Source organism: Eutrigla gurnardus, assembly GCF_963514095.1.
Source record: "Eutrigla gurnardus genome assembly, chromosome: 4".
Lineage (NCBI taxonomy): Eukaryota > Metazoa > Chordata > Actinopteri > Perciformes > Triglidae > Eutrigla > Eutrigla gurnardus.
Genome location: NC_139918.1, coordinates 10,463,931 through 10,481,263, shown reverse-complemented (window position 1 = coordinate 10,481,263; position 17,333 = coordinate 10,463,931). Strand labels below are relative to the sequence as shown.

At 44.4% G+C, this 17,333-nt stretch overlaps 4 protein-coding genes across 4 annotated transcripts in view; 3 read left to right on the top strand and 1 right to left on the bottom strand.

Annotated features, from left to right (window-relative positions):
- Positions 1–17,333, bottom strand: part of basp1 (brain abundant, membrane attached signal protein 1) — a 360,963-nt gene that overhangs the window by 297,304 nt on the left and 46,326 nt on the right. The window lies entirely within an intron of this gene.
- LOC311012978 (tripartite motif-containing protein 29-like) lies at positions 253–4,476 on the top strand. The gene is made up of 2 exons (XM_084008834.1): positions 253–1,323; positions 1,870–4,476. Exons 1-2 carry the CDS (start codon positions 387–389, stop codon positions 2,049–2,051), a joined length of 1,119 nt encoding a protein of 372 aa, XP_083864960.1. The 5' UTR covers positions 253–386; the 3' UTR covers positions 2,052–4,476.
- On the top strand, positions 12,350–14,287 carry LOC311013005 (mammalian ependymin-related protein 1-like). Its single transcript, XM_084008867.1, has 2 exons — positions 12,350–12,569; positions 13,324–14,287. The coding sequence occupies exons 1-2, from the start codon at positions 12,374–12,376 to the stop codon at positions 13,515–13,517; spliced, it is 390 nt and encodes a 129-aa protein (XP_083864993.1). The 5' UTR covers positions 12,350–12,373; the 3' UTR covers positions 13,518–14,287.
- Positions 15,196–16,984, top strand: LOC311012989 (tripartite motif-containing protein 29-like; the record flags this gene model as incomplete). The annotated part of the gene is made up of 2 exons (XM_084008847.1): positions 15,196–16,132; positions 16,679–16,984. The coding sequence occupies 2 exons, from the start codon at positions 15,196–15,198 to the stop codon at positions 16,858–16,860; spliced, it is 1,119 nt and encodes a 372-aa protein (XP_083864973.1). The 3' UTR covers positions 16,861–16,984.

Below are 17,333 nucleotides of genomic sequence, written 5' to 3'. Positions count from 1 at the left end.
TACCATCGTTCTCATTTTGACCTGAAAGCAAGAGTTCACCGCCTAAACGTGTTTCTGAATGAGAAATGAGCGCTGTTGTTAATAAAGTGTTACACAAACAGGTTCTCTCTCAACCCGCTTCTCTTCCTGGAAGGAGTCTCAGCTTGAGAACTCCTCCCTCCTCTCTCTGCTCTCAAACACAGCCAGCTCCACTCTGTCCACAGATTTCCTTGTTCCCTCCCCTTCAGATCTACCGTGTGAGGATGGGTGGAACCAACATGGCGGTGAAGTGCAGCAGTTGACAGGCCACATTCACTGCAGAAACACATGTTGTTGAGATCAGACCTCAGACCAGTTTCACTTCTCACAAAGTGAAACTTAGACAGTCGTCGTCGCTGAGAGGTGAAATGGCGCAGAAAGGAGTTCAGCTGGACCGGGAAACCTTCTCTTGTTGCATCTGTTTGGATCTACTGAAGGACCCGGTGACTATTCCCTGTGGACACAGCTACTGCATGAAGTGTATTGAAAGCTTCTGGGATGAGAAGGAGATCCACAGCTGCCCTCAGTGTAGGAAGACCTTTACACCGAGGCCTGTCCTGCTGAAAAACACCATGTTGGCAGTTTTGGTGGAGGAGCTGAAGAAGACTGGACTCCAAGCTGCTCCTGCTGGTCTCTGCTATGCTGGACCTGAAGATGTGGCCTGTGATTTCTGCACTGGGAGGAAACTGAAAGCCCTCAAGTCCTGTCTGGGGTGTCTGGCCTCTTACTGTGAGAAACACCTCCAGCCTCATTATGAATCACCAGCATTCAAGAAACATCAGCTGGTGGAGCCCTCCAACAAGCTCCAGGAGAACGTGTGCTCTCGTCATGATGAGGTGATGAAGATGTTCTGCCGTACTGATCAGCAGTCTATCTGTTATCTCTGCCCTGTGGAGGAACACAAAGGCCACGACACAGTCTCAGCTGCAGCAGAAAGGACTGAGAGGCAGAGAGAGTTGGATGTGAGTCGACTAAACATTCAGCAGAGAATCCAGGACAGAGACAAAGATGTGAAGCTGCTCCAACAGGAGGTGGAGGCTATCAACCACTCTGCTGATAAAGCAGTGGAGGACAGTGAGGTGATGTTCACTGAGCTGATCCGTCTCATGGAGAAAAGACGCTCTGACGTGAAGCAGCAGGTCAGATCCCAGCAGGAAACTGAAGTGAGTCGAGTCACAGAGCTTCAGGAGAAGCTGGAGCAGGAGATCAGTGAGCTGAAGAGGAAAGACGCTGAGCTGGAGAAGCTCTCACACACAGAGGATCACAACCAGTTTCTACACGACTACCCGTCGCTGTCACCACTCAGTGAGTCCACACACTCATTCAGCATCAACACCCATCCTCTGCGCTACTTTGAGGACGTGACAGCGGCTGTGTCAGCGGTCAGAGATGACCTGCATGATGTTCTGACAGAGAAATGGATGAAGGTCTTAGCTAAAGGGACTGATGTGGTTGTTTCACTGCCACAACCAGAGCCCAGGACCAGAGCTGAATTCTTAAGATATTCACGTGAAATCACACTGGATCCAAACACGGCATACACACATCTGTTATTATCTGAGGGGAACAGAAAAGCAACATCAATGACTCAACAGCATTCTTATCCTTGTCACCCAGACAGATTCACTGGATGTTGTCAGGTCCTGAGTAGAGAAAGTCTGACTGGACGTTGTTACTGGGAGGTGGAGTGGAAAGGAGATGGAGTTGAGGTATCAGTCGCATACAAGAGTATCAGCAGAGCAGGAGGAGGGAATCAATGTGTGTTTGGATGCAATGACAAATCCTGGTCGTTACAACGTCACAATAACAGTTATAACTTCTGGTACACCGGTGTCCAAACTCCCGTCTCAGGTCCTCCGTCCTCCAAAGTAGGAGTGTACCTGGATCACGGAGCAGGTATTCTGTCCTTCTACAGCGTCTCTGAGACCATGACTCTCCTCCACAGAGTCCAGACCAGGTTCACTAAAGCCCTCTATGCTGGACTTCGTCTTTATTATGATGGAAACAGTGGTGAGTTCTGTAAACTCAACTAGACAGAAGTCATTAAAGAGCTGAATGACTTCACCTCCTTCATCTTCCCAGCCTCCTCCTCTCCTCCCCTCCCTCTCCTCTACTTCTTCTTTCCTCCTCTCTTCCTCCTCTCCTTCTCTCCCCTCTCCCTCCCCCTCATCTCCTCTCTTCCCACTCCCCTACTGAAGGTTGGTCACATTTGAAGATTTTCTTTTCATGCTTTTAACTACAAGTAAACATTTAATAGTTTGAACTGTCTGATGAAAATAAGAAGTCTGTGTTTTGTTTTTCCTTTTGTTTTTAAATGTGCTGATTTTGATGATGAAGGCATCATCTTGATCTCAACAGTTTTTGCTTGCGTTGTTTTGTGTCGTCATTTTATTCTTGTACATCTACTCTGCCTTGCCTCCTGGGAACAAATTAAGTCTTTTGAATTTAATTGAATTACACAAATAAAATTTACTTGATTTTACTTGACTATTTACTAAAATGTCATATCCATGTTAAGTTCTTGTTGTTTTACTGGTATTTCTAATCGTTTTGATGTCTGATTTTTTTAAATGTGTTTTGTTAATAAACGCAATTTGTTTTAAGATGGGTCATTCCATGCCAACTCAGCCACCCATGTACATGGTACCTCTCAGATTTTGCTGAAAAGCTTTGAAAAAATGCTGTAGGAGCCACCTTTTAAAGGGATAGTTCAGAATTTTGGACATAAGACCTATTTTCCAACTCAGCCGGTGTGTTGGAGACGTCTGGAGACGCTTTCAAGAAATTTCATTCAGTTCTTCTAGTTGCCAAGTTCGTTTGTGCTATGGCTAGAGCAAGTCAATGGTTCTAGTTAGCATGGCATTAAAAACACTCATACCAACTCCACAGTGCACCCGAGGCAAATCCATTGTAACGGCAGACTATCGATGTACATATCTGTGTTGATAGAATGTTTGAAATAAAACCAACCTTGCATTTTTAAGGATTTATGTCTCAGCAGCAGCAGCAGCAGCGTGTCATACTTCCTAGTAGGCTATGGCAGCGGCGGACTGATACCACCTAGCACTTATAAGTTACCGGTTCTATAATAGTTTCTTTACCTGCTGTCATTGCTACAGACGCAGAGTAGCCTGCAGTGCTAGTTTCTTCAATCTCACAGAAATGGACACTTTTGGAGAATATACTGAAACTTTTGAAGACTCTGATGAGGAGTTTTTTCCCACCCAAACCCAACCGTACCTGTACGAGCCTGAATATACAGAGGAAGAATTGCGCGAGAGGGATGCTCAAAGGGCAGAACGTGAACGAGCGTCTGTGGAGACCGAGATAGCCCCCGCTGGAGCTGAGAACCAGGACCGAACAAACAGAGACTGGCGTCCGAGGGTTTATGGTTCTCCGGACGGAGCAGAGGTTCGGGTTCGCGGTGCGTAATTGTGGGTTCGCGGGGCCGTGTGCTGCCCGGTGTTTGAGTGAGCTCCGAGGGATTTTCAGACAGCCTTGGTGGCCTTAAGGGCCGACAAATCGACGGTGTTCAGGTGTGTATTTACCTGCTGGATTCCGAGCAGCGAGCCTTAGAGTTTTGAGTGGATGATTCATGCGATGCGAGGTTAGTTTTGTTTCAAATATTATTCTATCAACACACATATGTACATCGACAGTCTAGTGTTTTAATTGATTTGCCTCGGGTGCACTGTGGAGTGGGCAAGACTGTTTTTAATGCCATGCTAACTAGAACCATTGACTTGCGCTAGCCATAGCACAAGCGAACTTGGCAACTAGAAGAACTGAATGAAATTTCTTGAAAATGTCTCCATACGTCTGAAACACACCGGCTCACTTGGAAAATAGGTCTTATGGCCAAAATTCCGAACTATCCCTTTAAGTTAGTGTCTTGTGCAAGTTTTATTTTGACCACCAGGGTGCAGTACCTTTTTCTTTTGTTTGTTTGACACCCAGCAGTGGCCCAGCTGCCTAAAATGAGTGGTGATTAGTTTGAGTTGGATGGTGATGGGTTCACACCGTTCTTACCGAAAGCCAGAGCAAAGCCAGGAACTTTTCTGTTTGTTAATAACCTTTTTTGTTGCAATAAATGGGAACATCACCCAAAGAGACCAACCTTGGACAACCGTATTTTTTCTTTTCTTTTTTCCTCTGAACTCGAGTAAAGTTCGTCCTCAAGCCACCATCAGGTGACTAATAAGTTTTTGTTTTTAGATAGTCACCACACAAGTAAGAACTGACTGCCCTGTGGAGGAAAAGGATATCATTGGAAGGAAGCTGCTGGGAGCCATGGATCTCGCAAACACCTCCTCTCTTCACCAGACAGTGCAGTAGATGATGAAGGTAAAATCAGCATATAATAAAAACTGCGTGAAAAACCTAAGCCTGTTTGAGTGATTTAAGGAAACTGGACTATGTTGATACTTTGGATGTGGAACTTGATTTCATGGACGTTGATGGGATGGAAAAGATATAAGAAATGGAAAGTTAATTGGAAACTGGAGAAACTAATTACCACCTGTGAATAACTGATATTGTTCCGCTGCAGACGTGTCGACATATTGACTGTTTGAACATGGAAGAAAATGCTGATGTTGAAGGTGTTATTTCTGAGGAGTGTGCTGCAAAAAGTAATGTTGCAAAAAGAGAGAGAAAATTAACTACAAGAGGTGTTTCACTTCTAATCGAAAACCTACAAAAGAACCGGAAGTTAACCTTGAAGCAAGCATCCAAAATCAAGCTGCAGATCGATAATCTGCTATCTGTCAAAATAACAACTGATACTTTGTGCAGTGTTGAGAACCTTTTAAATGAGTTTAATAAGCTATGTGATGCTGCTGCTGAAACTCATGATGCATTATTGGAAATGCCTCTGCCTGAAGAAGAGTATAAAACGCAGCAAACGTGGTTTGGACAGAAAATGCAAGCAAATGAAAAGTTCATGTGTGATGTGAATAAATGGTTGAAGGATGCTCCAAAACAATATGACTGGGAGTCTGTAATTCAGGATGAGATTCAACCAAATGCTGACCAGGAGGATGATATTCAACCCAATGACAGTATTTCAAATGTCCCCCACCCCCCCCCCCCCCCCCCCCCCCTGGAAAAACTCGGGTCTCATCTGAATCCAAATCTTCCATCACAAGTTCTGCATGCTTACGAGCAAAGGCTGAAAAGGCAGCACTAATCCAACACATAGCTGCTCTGGAGAAGAAACATGCACTGGAGGCACAGGAGGAAAAACTGCATGCTGAACAGGAAAGATTGAAAAGACAAAAGGAGCAATTGGAAATGGAAACACAATTGGCTGCTGCTACAGCTAAAATAGCCATACTGGAAAGCAGCGTCGTGGGAAGTGGCTCTGCACCATCCGATGGAATGAACTCCTATTTCAATAAAGCTACAAAATCAAAAACAGAAAAATCACAAAGGCCAAAAACAGAGCCACCATTACAACAACTCTCACACCTGCGTGATGCACGTCCTAAGGAAAGAAAACCTGCCCGAACACAACTAATGGAAAATCTCACCTCAATATAACCAATGCAATCCTCACAAAGGCCACCAGGAGGCAATACAACTGTCTTCAATCCACTACAAGACTACAGGTCAAGCAATCTTGCTACTACACCACAAATGATCACAAATGAAAATGATATTCAGGTCATTGGCAACATTATGCAGCGACAGACAGAAATCACTGCTCAGTTAGTTCAACAGCAACACTCAACATGTTTTCCACCTCGAGCAATACCCATATTTGATGGTGACCCTCTACAGTATGGATCTTTTATTATGGCATTTGAACAGGGGGTTGAAAGAAAGGTCAGTAATCTCCAGGACTGCTTGTACTACCTTGAACAGTACACCAGGTGGCAGCCAAGAGAACTCATCAGAAGCTGCTATCACATGCCAAATGATCAAGGCTATGACAGAGCCAGATATTTGTTAAAGGAACACTTTGGCAATGAAATGAAAATCGGAGCAGCTTACATGGAGAAAGCCTTAAGTTGGACACCAATAAAAGCTGAAGATATTGGTTCTCTTCAAACATACATGTTGTTTTTGACAACTTGTAATGAAACTTCCATACAAATTAAGAGAAAGATGGAGAGCAGCTGCTTGCGACTTACAGGAGAGACGTCTTGTTCTCTGATTTGGTCAATTTTCTAGAACATCAGATCAAAATTCTCTCCGATCCCATCTTTGGTAACATACAAGACATGCAGACTGCTACATCTAAAGGCAAAGCTCTCACAAGATTTGGAACCAGAAATAAATATCCTGCAACTGTTGCAGCTGTCAGCACTTCAGCGGATACAACATCTACAGAAACACCAATCTCCCATGCCTTTTTCAAATCAAAAAGCAGGACTACATCATGTTGCATATGTAAAGAGGATCACACAATAGAAGATTGTGAACATCTAAAGAGAAAGATGCACTTTTAAGGCAGAATGGTGTTTGTTTTGGCTGTCTAAAACCAGGTCATATCAGTAAGACTTGCAAAAATTGTCTAACATGTAATGTATGCAACTCAAGGCATCCCACAATGCTTCACATTGCTGCTAAATTCAGAACATCTGAACAACCAAACAACATCAATGTCCCACAGCAGACATGTGCTCGTACTGGGGCCGGAAAAGAGGAATGTGTTCTCTCAATTGTACCTGTGCAAGTAAAGGTTAAGAATGGAAATACAATTTTGACAACTTACTCTTTCCTTGATCCAGGAAGCTCGGCGACGTTTTGTACGGAACGCTTGATGAGACAGCTGAACATGGACAGCATCCAAACACACATCTTCCTGCGAACTATGGGACAGGCACATACTGTAAAGACTCATGTTCTGACTGGACTGGAAGTAGCTGGTTATGATGACAACCGTTTTCTAGACTTACCTGAGGTTTACACTCAGTAAACCATGCCGGTTACAAGTCACAATATTGTAACAGAAGAAGATCTCAGAAAATGGCCTTACCTGCAAAGGATTAAAGTTCCCAAGCTTAATGTTGGAATTGATTGGCACAAATGCCCCAAAGCTTTTGGAACCTTGGGAAATCATTAACAGCTGTAGTGATGAACCCTATGCTGTTCGAACCCTACTGGGATGGGTGGTGAACGGCCCACTTTAGAGGAAGTGGAAGTGATACAGGGAAGAATGGCTGCCCTACTGTCACTGTCAATAGGATCTCCATTGATAAAGTGGAACAGCTGCTGATTAAACAATACAACCAAGACTTCAATGAAAGGTCATGTGATGACATTTTAATGTCAAGAGAGGATATGCGATTTCTCCAGATCATGGAAAAAACAACTCGTCTTGAACACAACCACTACTGTGTTGACTTGCCCTTTAAGGTTGATGATGTCATAATGCCAAACAATCGGTGCATTGCTGAACAACGTGTTCTGAGCTTGAAAAGAAAGTTTCAGAGGAGCAAGGAATATCATCAGGAGTATGTGCACTTCCTTGATGTCATTAAAAATGGTTATGCGGAGCAGGTGCCTCAACAACAACTGAAAGGACCTGAAGGCAAAATCTGGTACATACCACATCATGGGGTGTATCATCCTAAGAAGAAAACATTAAGAGTTGTATTCGACTATGGAGCAAGTTACAAAGGCACCTCTTTGAACAGCCAGCTGTTACAAGGCCTGGATCTCACAAATTCCCTTTTTGGTGTTCTTCTGAGATTTAGACAGGAACCAGTTGTCATAATGGCTGACGTTCAAGCTATGTTCCACCAGGTGAGAGTATCCCAGAAACAAGTCGACTTTCTTTGTTTTTTGTGGTGGCATAGTAGAGATGTGACACAACCTTTGGTGGACTTCCGAATGAAGGTTCATATTTTTGGGGCAACATCTTCGCCGAGCTGCGCCAATTATGCATTAAAGAGAGTTGCTGATGACAACATGGCTCATTACAGTGACGAAGTGTTACAGACCATCCAACAAAACTTCTACGTGGATAATTGTTTAACGTCTGTGTCCTCAGAACAAGAAGCTTTGCAGATGGTACAAGATCTCACTTCTGCATGTGCAAAGGGAGGCTTTCGGCTCTCAAAGTGGACGAGTAATAGTCGAGCAGTTATAGCAAGCATCCCTGAAGAAGATCATTCTAAAGCATCCAAAGAGCTCAATTTGGATAAAGACAATTTACCTGTGGAAAGAGCTCTTGGGTTGCAGAATCAGACATGTTCATGTTCAAGATTGCGCTTGAAAGTCGTACACGCCGTGGAATTTTGTCAGAGGTTAATTCTATTTACGATTCCTCTTGGATTCTTGTCACCATTCACACTGCCTCCCAAGCTGATGCTACAAGAGCTGTGCAAAAGAAAAATTGGTTGGGATGACGAAATATCACAAACCTTTTCACAGAAGTGGATACAGTGGCTGACAAATCTTCATAAACTGTCACTGTTAAAGGTGGAACGGTGTATTGAGCCGAAGGACTTTGGAAAGATAAGCAATGCACAGCTGCATCACTTCTAGGATGCTAGTGAAAATGGATACAGCACTGTCTCTTATCCAGAGTTGCTCCCATGAAACAAACCACAATACCCACACTTGAACTTACAGCTGCTATATTAGCTGTCAGACTGGACAAGATGATCACAAAGGAGCTTCAACTGGAATTGGACCAGTCAATTTTCTGGACCGATAGCACAACTGTGCTTAACTACATTTCAAGTGAAACAAAGAGATTCCACACATTTGTAGCAAACAGAGTGGCTGTTATACGGGAAGCTACAGAAGTGGCCCAATCGAAGCAGAACCCTGCTGATGAGGCCTCAAGAGGACTGTCAGCAGATGATTTTCTAAAATGTGAGCGATGGCTCAAAGGACCAGAGTTTCTGCTGACTGAAAATTATGTCAATTATGGGGCCGGTGTGTAGGAGCCACCTTTTAAGTTAGTGTCTTGTGCAAGTTTTACAACCCTTTTTGACACATTGGAATTTCACATTTCATTTGTTGGCATTTTTGGAGGCCCATAACTTCTGTTTGGGTGAGAGGTGGGTCACCAAAGTCCATTTTTTTTTTTTGATGGCCAAATTTATTTTTCACTTTTTGGGTGCCCCTAGCACCACAATGATCATATTTATTCTAAACAGGATTATTTGTTATTTTGGGAACTTTACTCTTGCCAAAATGAATTTGAAGGGTATGGTACCACTGATGGGGGTTTTATGGGGGTCCAAAAACCCTTTCGGGCAGCGGTGACTCTTTTGGAGCCCCATATTTGGACCCCCAAATGACCATGTGGGCACTTGATGATCCTAATGGAATTTATACCAGATAAAGATACATATTTGTTCTTTCTTTTAATGAAATAAAACCTTTGACTATGAAGCTCCATTATATGAATTACATTGCAGAATTGTGTAGTACAAACTACAATGAACTAACAGACCAATTTTCAGCCTTCTATCACTATGAGAACAGAAGTTATGGGCCTCCAAAAATGCCAACAAATAAAATGCGATATCCCAATGTGTCAAAAAGGGGTGTGGCACTTGAAATTCAATTCAAATGGACGCCACGGGCAAACCGTTTGAGATATTGACCTGGCACTTCAGATTCCCTCGTTTGCTAACATAAGGCATATTTTCACCGCTTTTCAGCAATATCTGAGTGGTGTCATGTACATGGGTGGCTGAGTTGGCATGGAATGACCCAATAATAAGTTAATTTGTAATGTATTTATTTTTGGTCTTGGATCCAGAAAGTGAGTAGATACAACCAGGGAGACCCGTTTGCTTCATTATATAAAGAGTACAAATGACACCAGATCTAATACCACCACAATAACACATTGAAATAAAACATATACACACACATACATTTACAACAGTGTTTCTAATAAATAATAATAATAATAACAACAACATGATGCAAACTCTGCAGCCTATTCTAGAAGTTAGTCTGAAAGATCGGTGGTCCAGTCGAAGGTGTTTTTCACAACCTGGCAACCCAAACATACTTAATAATGCCTTATAACTGACCATTTTCAGTAAGATAATTCAAATAAAAGTGTGTTGCATTTTCATATAATAAGGGGCGTTTACCTCTGAGTGAATTGAGCCCCTCCTGTCCTTCTAACGTGTCATTGCAGCAGTGTTGCAAGAATAAACCAGCTCTCTCTGCCCAGACTGAAGTCTGCGGTTGACAAATATTCTCTGGCGGGCAAACAAGGAAAAAGCCTGCCAGTCAACTCTGGCTTGAGCTTTGCTACATTTTGACAGTTGGTGTTTAACTGTAAACGAAGGGGTTCACTTCTTTTACTGAGTAACTGCTGGAACGTTTGGTTTAGGGGTCGACCAATTATCGGCCGGCCGATATTCAGCATTTTTATGGTAATCGGTATTGGTCATTTTTGAGCCGATTTCATTTTAAAATGTGCAAAAATGTCACTACTCTCTAGTCTTTATTTTATTTATTTTAACTTCAGGGAACTATATTATTTATTTGTATTTACTTTGTAATAATGCTGCTGATGTTCCCTACATGGTTTATGCATTGAAAAGGTTCTGCAAATTGAACATGCTTCAAGAATTTCAGCAGTGTTGAGAAGTGGTATTCTAAATTTGGACACTTTTTTTTTTTTACTTCAGACAAAAAATTGCTGCAAATTATTGTGTTTGCGTTATTAGTCTCGGCCCCGCTTTTTTGATTGGACGGGGTTTTTACAGTCCCGCCACGGCCACAGATGACATTTTTAATGTCAGAGCATTTAATATATTCATTGCTATCGTTATGTTACAAGGATTTCAAGTAATATCACAGAAAGTGTTTCTGAATAGAATCACCTATTTGAAGGGCTATTGATTCTTTTTCATGTGGGACATGGGCTCCTAGCGCCCTCTATTGACCAGCCGCCACTGGTTCTCAGGTACTTCAGTAGGTTATTAGCATGTTACTCATATGGATTCCAATGTGAGGGAGAAGACGTAACGAGAGGCTTTGAAGTCGACTCAACGGCGAGAGATTTTCTCAGTGAGGTCTGAGCTCATGGACGGGGTGGGGGGGGGGACACAGGGGACATGTCCCCTGCACTTTTTCAAAAGGCCGTTTTGATCCCCTGCACTTTTTACCGTCCAAAAACAATGTTACACTATAGTAAATAGAGACACGTCAAGCACTAGGACCAAGCGGAAGACGGCCGTTCAAGCTGAAGCCTGTTTCCCTTAGTTTAGACCGCCCACAATCTCCTCGATTGGTTCTGCCGTTTCTTGTATGATTGGCCGTCCCTGCACTCCAGCACACCTCTGCTAGTCTGCGGTCAGGAGTCCTACAGGAGTCCGCTACAGGAAGTTGGGCGTTTGTCCTGCCTGATTCACGTCAGAGGTTTCATTTAGGCTACATTAACGTTTGAATCGGTGTCCGTGTGCGTATGTGCGTGCGTTTGTGTGTATGTGTGTTTGGTAGGCTAATTAGACGCAGCCAGGATGTCTAAAAAAAGAGAAGTGGACATAAGAGACTTCTTTAGAAGTCAAAGTCTGAGTTACTCAAAGAAATGCGTTACACCCATCCTGCAGCACCTTCACTGACTCCCAATAAAGCAGCATATACTTCAAGATCCTCCTCATCATTAATAAAGCTCTCAATAATCCATCCATCCATCCATTCATTGTCTACCGCTTATCCTGTATTTTAGGGTCACGGGGGGGCTGGAGCCGATCCCAGCTGTCATTGGGCAAAGGCAGGGTACACCCTGGACAGGTTGCCAGTCTATCACAGGGCTGACATGTAGAGACAGACAACCATTTGCGCTCACATTCACACCTTTTGGCAATTTAGAGTCACAATTAACCTATCCCCATCCTGCATGTCTTTGGACTGTGGGAGGAAGCCGGAGAACCCACGCTTACACGGGGAGAACATGCAAACTCCACACAGAAGGAACCCCGGCCACCCGGAATCGAACCCAGGACCCTCTTGCTGTGAGGCGAGAGTGCTACCCACTACATCACCGTGCAGCCTGCTCTCAATAATCTGATAAATTAAATTATATTATTATTATTGTTGTTGTTGTTATTACTATTGGATTAGGATTGGGTGATAATGTTTTGCTACATGCTTGACAACCAGTCAATCCCAAAAAGGGAACAGTAAACTTAAAAGTAGCAATAGAATACTAGAAAACACAGTGAACTGAAAGAGTTAGAGTTTTATTAAAAATAATACCCCCCCCCCCCCCCCCACCTCTGAAATCAAAATTTCATCCTTGTCTGAGCTCATCCTGGAGGTGTTGGATGGGGTCGAGGTCATTCTGCGGCCAAAGAATGAATAAATGCAGCTTCTCCTTCCTCGTTGTCTCCGGTTTTTTGAGTACATCTACTTGTACCAGAACATGGTGATGTTCCAGATTGACCAGAAGACCAAGGACTGCTCAAAGATCGCTCTGACGGAGGCCTGGGATCCCTGGGATCCCTGGGATCCCTTCGACATCCCAGAGAACTCCACCTTTGAGGACCAGTACTTCATAGGAGGCCCCAGGGACAACGTGGAGGTTCAGGAGTGGTCAGACAGGAAGCCGGCACGCAAACGTGAGTCTGGTTTTTAACACAACGGGCCTGGACAAAAAGCTATGAACAACAATGGAAATCAGTGAAATCAGATCAAATGCATAAGGGGATGCTGGTTGAAGATGTATTTATAGTTAGTTATATAACATTATACACAGTTTCCCTTCTCGATGTCTTCTGCAAGTAATTGCACAGCAGTTAGTTATTGGCTAAATTCTATAATGATAAAAGTTGCAGCTCATAATCAGAAAAGTGTTTATTGCCAAGTACATTTTCACTGCATGGAATTTGCCATGGTGTTCAGAGCGCACAATAATTAAATGAATTATTGAAAGACAAGAATACACAGATACATTGAAAGGGTCTACTGCCTGATTTAGACAGCCTTCGACAGCTAATCTATCAATATATAATTTCAACCTGTCGTCCGTTGCCCGCTCCCCCCACATCTACTGGCATCAAAACAGGAAGGACGTGGTCAAGTAGTAAAGCCCACCTCTTGCTCAGTTTGATTGGCTGCCTGGGCCTAGAGTGACATTGATGGTGCTGAAAGGTTGAACTTTCACATGCGTCTTAAGAAACAGTAGAAATAAACCGTACCACAGGAAGACGATGGTCCTGTGGGCGATGATGTGTCTCGGTGTGATCGGCCCCTTAGTCTACGTTCAACACTTTGTGCAGCTGCTTCCCAATAAACCCTCCGGCGGGGTTTCTACCAGATTTAAAGGGCAGCTGTTGATGGAATAAAAGCCTTGTCTGCTTGTCTCTCCACCAGATGAGACCTGGGTAGGTGTGTACAGCCTGAAGGACTGCTACCCGGTGCAGGAGACATACACCAGGAACAGCAGCGTCTCCACCTCCACCCGCTTCTTCAACCTCCAGCTGGGCATCAGCGACCCCGACGTCTTCACCCCGCCCAGCACCTGTCAGTCAGCTCGGCCAGACAGGATGGCCGAGTCCAACTGCTGAGGCCTCGCCGGCCCTCACCAAGACCCTGAGACACTTTACAGAGTCTGAAATCACTCCTTTGTTCACTCTTCCACGACTCATAGTGAGCTCATTTATTGGTTCTTCTTAGTCACAGTCTATGGGGCAGACTGCCATAGAATTACTCTTCACTCTCCTGGAGTTAATGAGCCGTCCTCAATGACGCTGCAAGCAGGGGCGGAGCAATCGTCCCTCGGCCAGCAGGCACGCCACAAAGGGGCACGCCACAAACGGCTACGCCACTATGGAGTAAAAAGGGAGTGATTTCAGACGCGGTCTTTGTCTCATGTTTCATAGAATTGTTAATGTGCTGCTTATTTGCTAAACCTGTTATCTGGACCAACAAGCCCTTCTAGCTGCAACTGAACAAACTAGCATCGTTCATTGATCATCGGGGTTCTCAAACAATTCACTTCAAGCTTACAACGTCACTGTGAGTGTTGTTTGAACTCTTCATGGCAACCAATTGATATTGATTTCCAACCTACCATGCTAGCATACATGGGTTTCAGTGATCCAAATGTTCCATCAAACAAATGAAGTGCCTCATAAACACGAGTGGACACACACATATATACAAATCGCAGGTGTTGTGGTTTAGTTTCTCAGACACACATCTGAGTTTTAAAAGAGGTTTTTCCCAATTTACAGTGTCATTATAGCTCATATGGACATTTTGATTTTAGCATTAAAGCAACTGGCTTGAAACTAGTAGAACACGCTTCATTTCCATCCAGATGTATCTGTATCAGCTAAACGCACGCTCAAATGAGACACAGAAGCAGCAGCTAAAAGATCATTCTGTACTCTGAACTGAAAGGGAGGATCTCTTCTCAGGATATTAAACATTTTCCACTCATTATTTTGTGATTTGTGCAGATTATGGCACGAAAAAAAACCCTCATCGTGTTTGTTTCTTCATGAGCTCTCAGTCATCTGGGTTTGTGTTCTGCCCCCAGCAACACCTCAACGATGACATGGCCGAGGCCCATTTATCAGCTCTGATTCACATGTTTGGCCCTAAATAAACAAGTAAAGGCATCTCATGGACTTTCTTCACCAACAGGCATCACACATTGTAGAGATGTAGAAGGGAGACATGATTAAAGCACCCTTTGACAGATTTTGGCTTTAATTGTATCTTAATGCTTATAGTCTTATATGTAATGCTGCATTCACTGGAACGGGAACGACTGCAGGAGGACATCGAGTCTGAAAGCAACAAGATATTCAGGCAATTTTTCACAAAAAGCCAGAAGTTTTCATGTTTTTTTAAGTGAAGTCGTCCCTCTCTACCATCGTTCTCATTTTGATCTGAAAGCAAGAGTTCACCTCCTAAAAAATGAGTGCTGTTGTTAATAAAGTGTTACACAAACAGGTTCTCTCTCAACCCGCTCCTCTTCCTGGAAGGAGTCTCAGCTTGAGAACTCCTCCCTCCTCTCTCTGCTCTCAAACACAGCCAGCTCCACTCTGTCCACACATTTCCTTGTTCCCTCCCCTTCAGATCTACCGTGTGAGGACGGGTGGAACCAACATGGCGGTGAAGTGCAGCAGCTGACAGGCCACATTCACTGCAGAAACACATGTTGAGATCAGACCTCAGACCAGTTTCACTTCTCACAAAGTGAAACTCAGACAGTCGTCATCGCTGAGAGGTGAAATGGCGCAGAAAGGAGTTCAGCTGGACCAGGAGACCTTCTCTTGTTGCATCTGTTTGGATCTACTGAAGGACCCGGTGACTATTCCCTGTGGACACAGCTACTGCATGAAGTGTATTGAAAGCTTCTGGGATGAGAAGGAGATCCACAGCTGCCCTCAGTGTAGGAAGACCTTCATACCGAGGCCTGTCCTGCTGAAAAACACCATGTTGGCAGTTTTGGTGGAGGAGCTGAAGAAGACTGGACTCCAAGCTGCTCCTGCTGGTCTCTGCTATGCTGGACCTGAAGATGTGGCCTGTGATTTGTGCACTGGGAGGAAACTGAAAGCCCTCAAGTCCTGTCTGGTGTGTCTGGCCTCTTTCTGTGAGAAACACCTCCAGCCTCATTATGAATCACCAGCATTCAAGAAACATCAGCTGGTGGAGCCCTCCAACAAGCTCCAGGAGAACGTGTGCTCTCGTCATGATGAGGTGATGAAGATGTTCTGCCGTACTGATCAGCAGTCTATCTGTTATCTCTGCGCTGTGGAGGAACACAAAGGCCACGACACAGTCTCAGCTGCAGCAGAAAGGACTGAGAGGCAGAGAGAGTTGGATGTGAGTCGACTAAACATCCAGCAGAGAATCCAGGACAGAGACAAAGATGTGAAGCTGCTCCAACAGGAGGTGGAGGCTATCAACCACTCTGCTGATAAAGCAGTGGAGGACAGTGAGGTGATGTTCACTGAGCTGATCCGTCTCATGGAGAAAAGACGCTCTGACGTGAAGCAGCAGGTCAGATCCCGGCAGGAAACTGAAGTGAGTCGAGTCACAGAGCTTCAGGAGAAGCTGGAGCAGGAGATCAGTGAGCTGAAGAGGAGAGACGCTGAGCTGGAGAAGCTCTCACACACAGAGGATCACAACCAGTTTCTACACGACTACCCGTCGCTGTCACCACTCAGTGAGTCCACACACTCATCCAGCATCAACACCCGTCCTCTGCGCTACTTTGAGGACGTGACAGCGGCTGTGTCAGCGGTCAGAGATGACCTGCATGATGTTCTGACAGAGAAATGGATGAAGGTCTTAGCTAAAGGGACTGATGTGGTTGTTTTACTGCCACAACCAGAGCCCAGGACCAGAGCTGAATTCTTAAGATATTCATGTGAAATCACACTGGATCCAAACACGGCAAACACACATCTGTTATTATCTGAGGGGAACAGAAAAGCAACATCAATGAGTCAACAGCAGTCTTATTCTCCTCACCCAGACAGATTCACTGGATGTTGTCAGGTCCTGAGTAGAGAAAGTCTGACTGGACGTTGTTACTGGGAGGTGGAGAGGAAAGGAGATGGAGTTGTTGTATCAGTCGCATACAAGAGTATCAGCAGAGCAGGAAGTAGGAATCAATGTATGTTTGGATACAATGACAAATCCTGGTCGTTACACTTTAACAATAACAGTTATAACTTCTTATACAACGGTGTCCTAACTAACGTCTCAGGTCCTCCGTCCTCCAGAGTAGGAGTGTACCTGGATCACGGAGCAGGTATTCTGTCCTTCTACAGCGTCTCTAAGACCATGACTCTCCTCCACAGAGTCCAGACCAGGTTCACTGAGACTCTCCATGCTGGACTTCGTCTTTATTATGATGGAAACAGTGGTGAGTTCTGTAAACTCAACTAGACAGAAGTCATTTAAGAGCTGAATGACTTCACCTCCTTCATCTTCCCAGCCTCCTCCTCGCCTCCCCTCCCTCTCCTCTACTTCTTCTTTCCTCCTCCTTTCTTCCTCCTCTCCTTCTCTCCTCTCTTCCTCCCCCTCATCTCCTCCTCCTCTCCTCCTCTTCTCCTCCCCTCCCTCTCCTCTACTTCTTCTTTCCTCCTCCTCTCTTCCTCCTCTCCTTCTCTCCCCTCTCCCTCCCCCTCATCTCCTCCATTTCCCCCCCCCCCCCCTCCTCTCTTCCCACTCCCCTACTGAAGGTTGGTCACATTTGAAGAAGATTTTCTTTTCATGCTTTTAACTACAAGTAAACATTTAATAGTTTGAACTGTCTGATGAAAATAAGAAGTCTGCGTTTTGTCTCTCCCTTTGTTTTTAAATGTGCTGTTTTTGATGACGAAGGCATCATCTTGATCTCAACAGTTTTGCTTGCATTG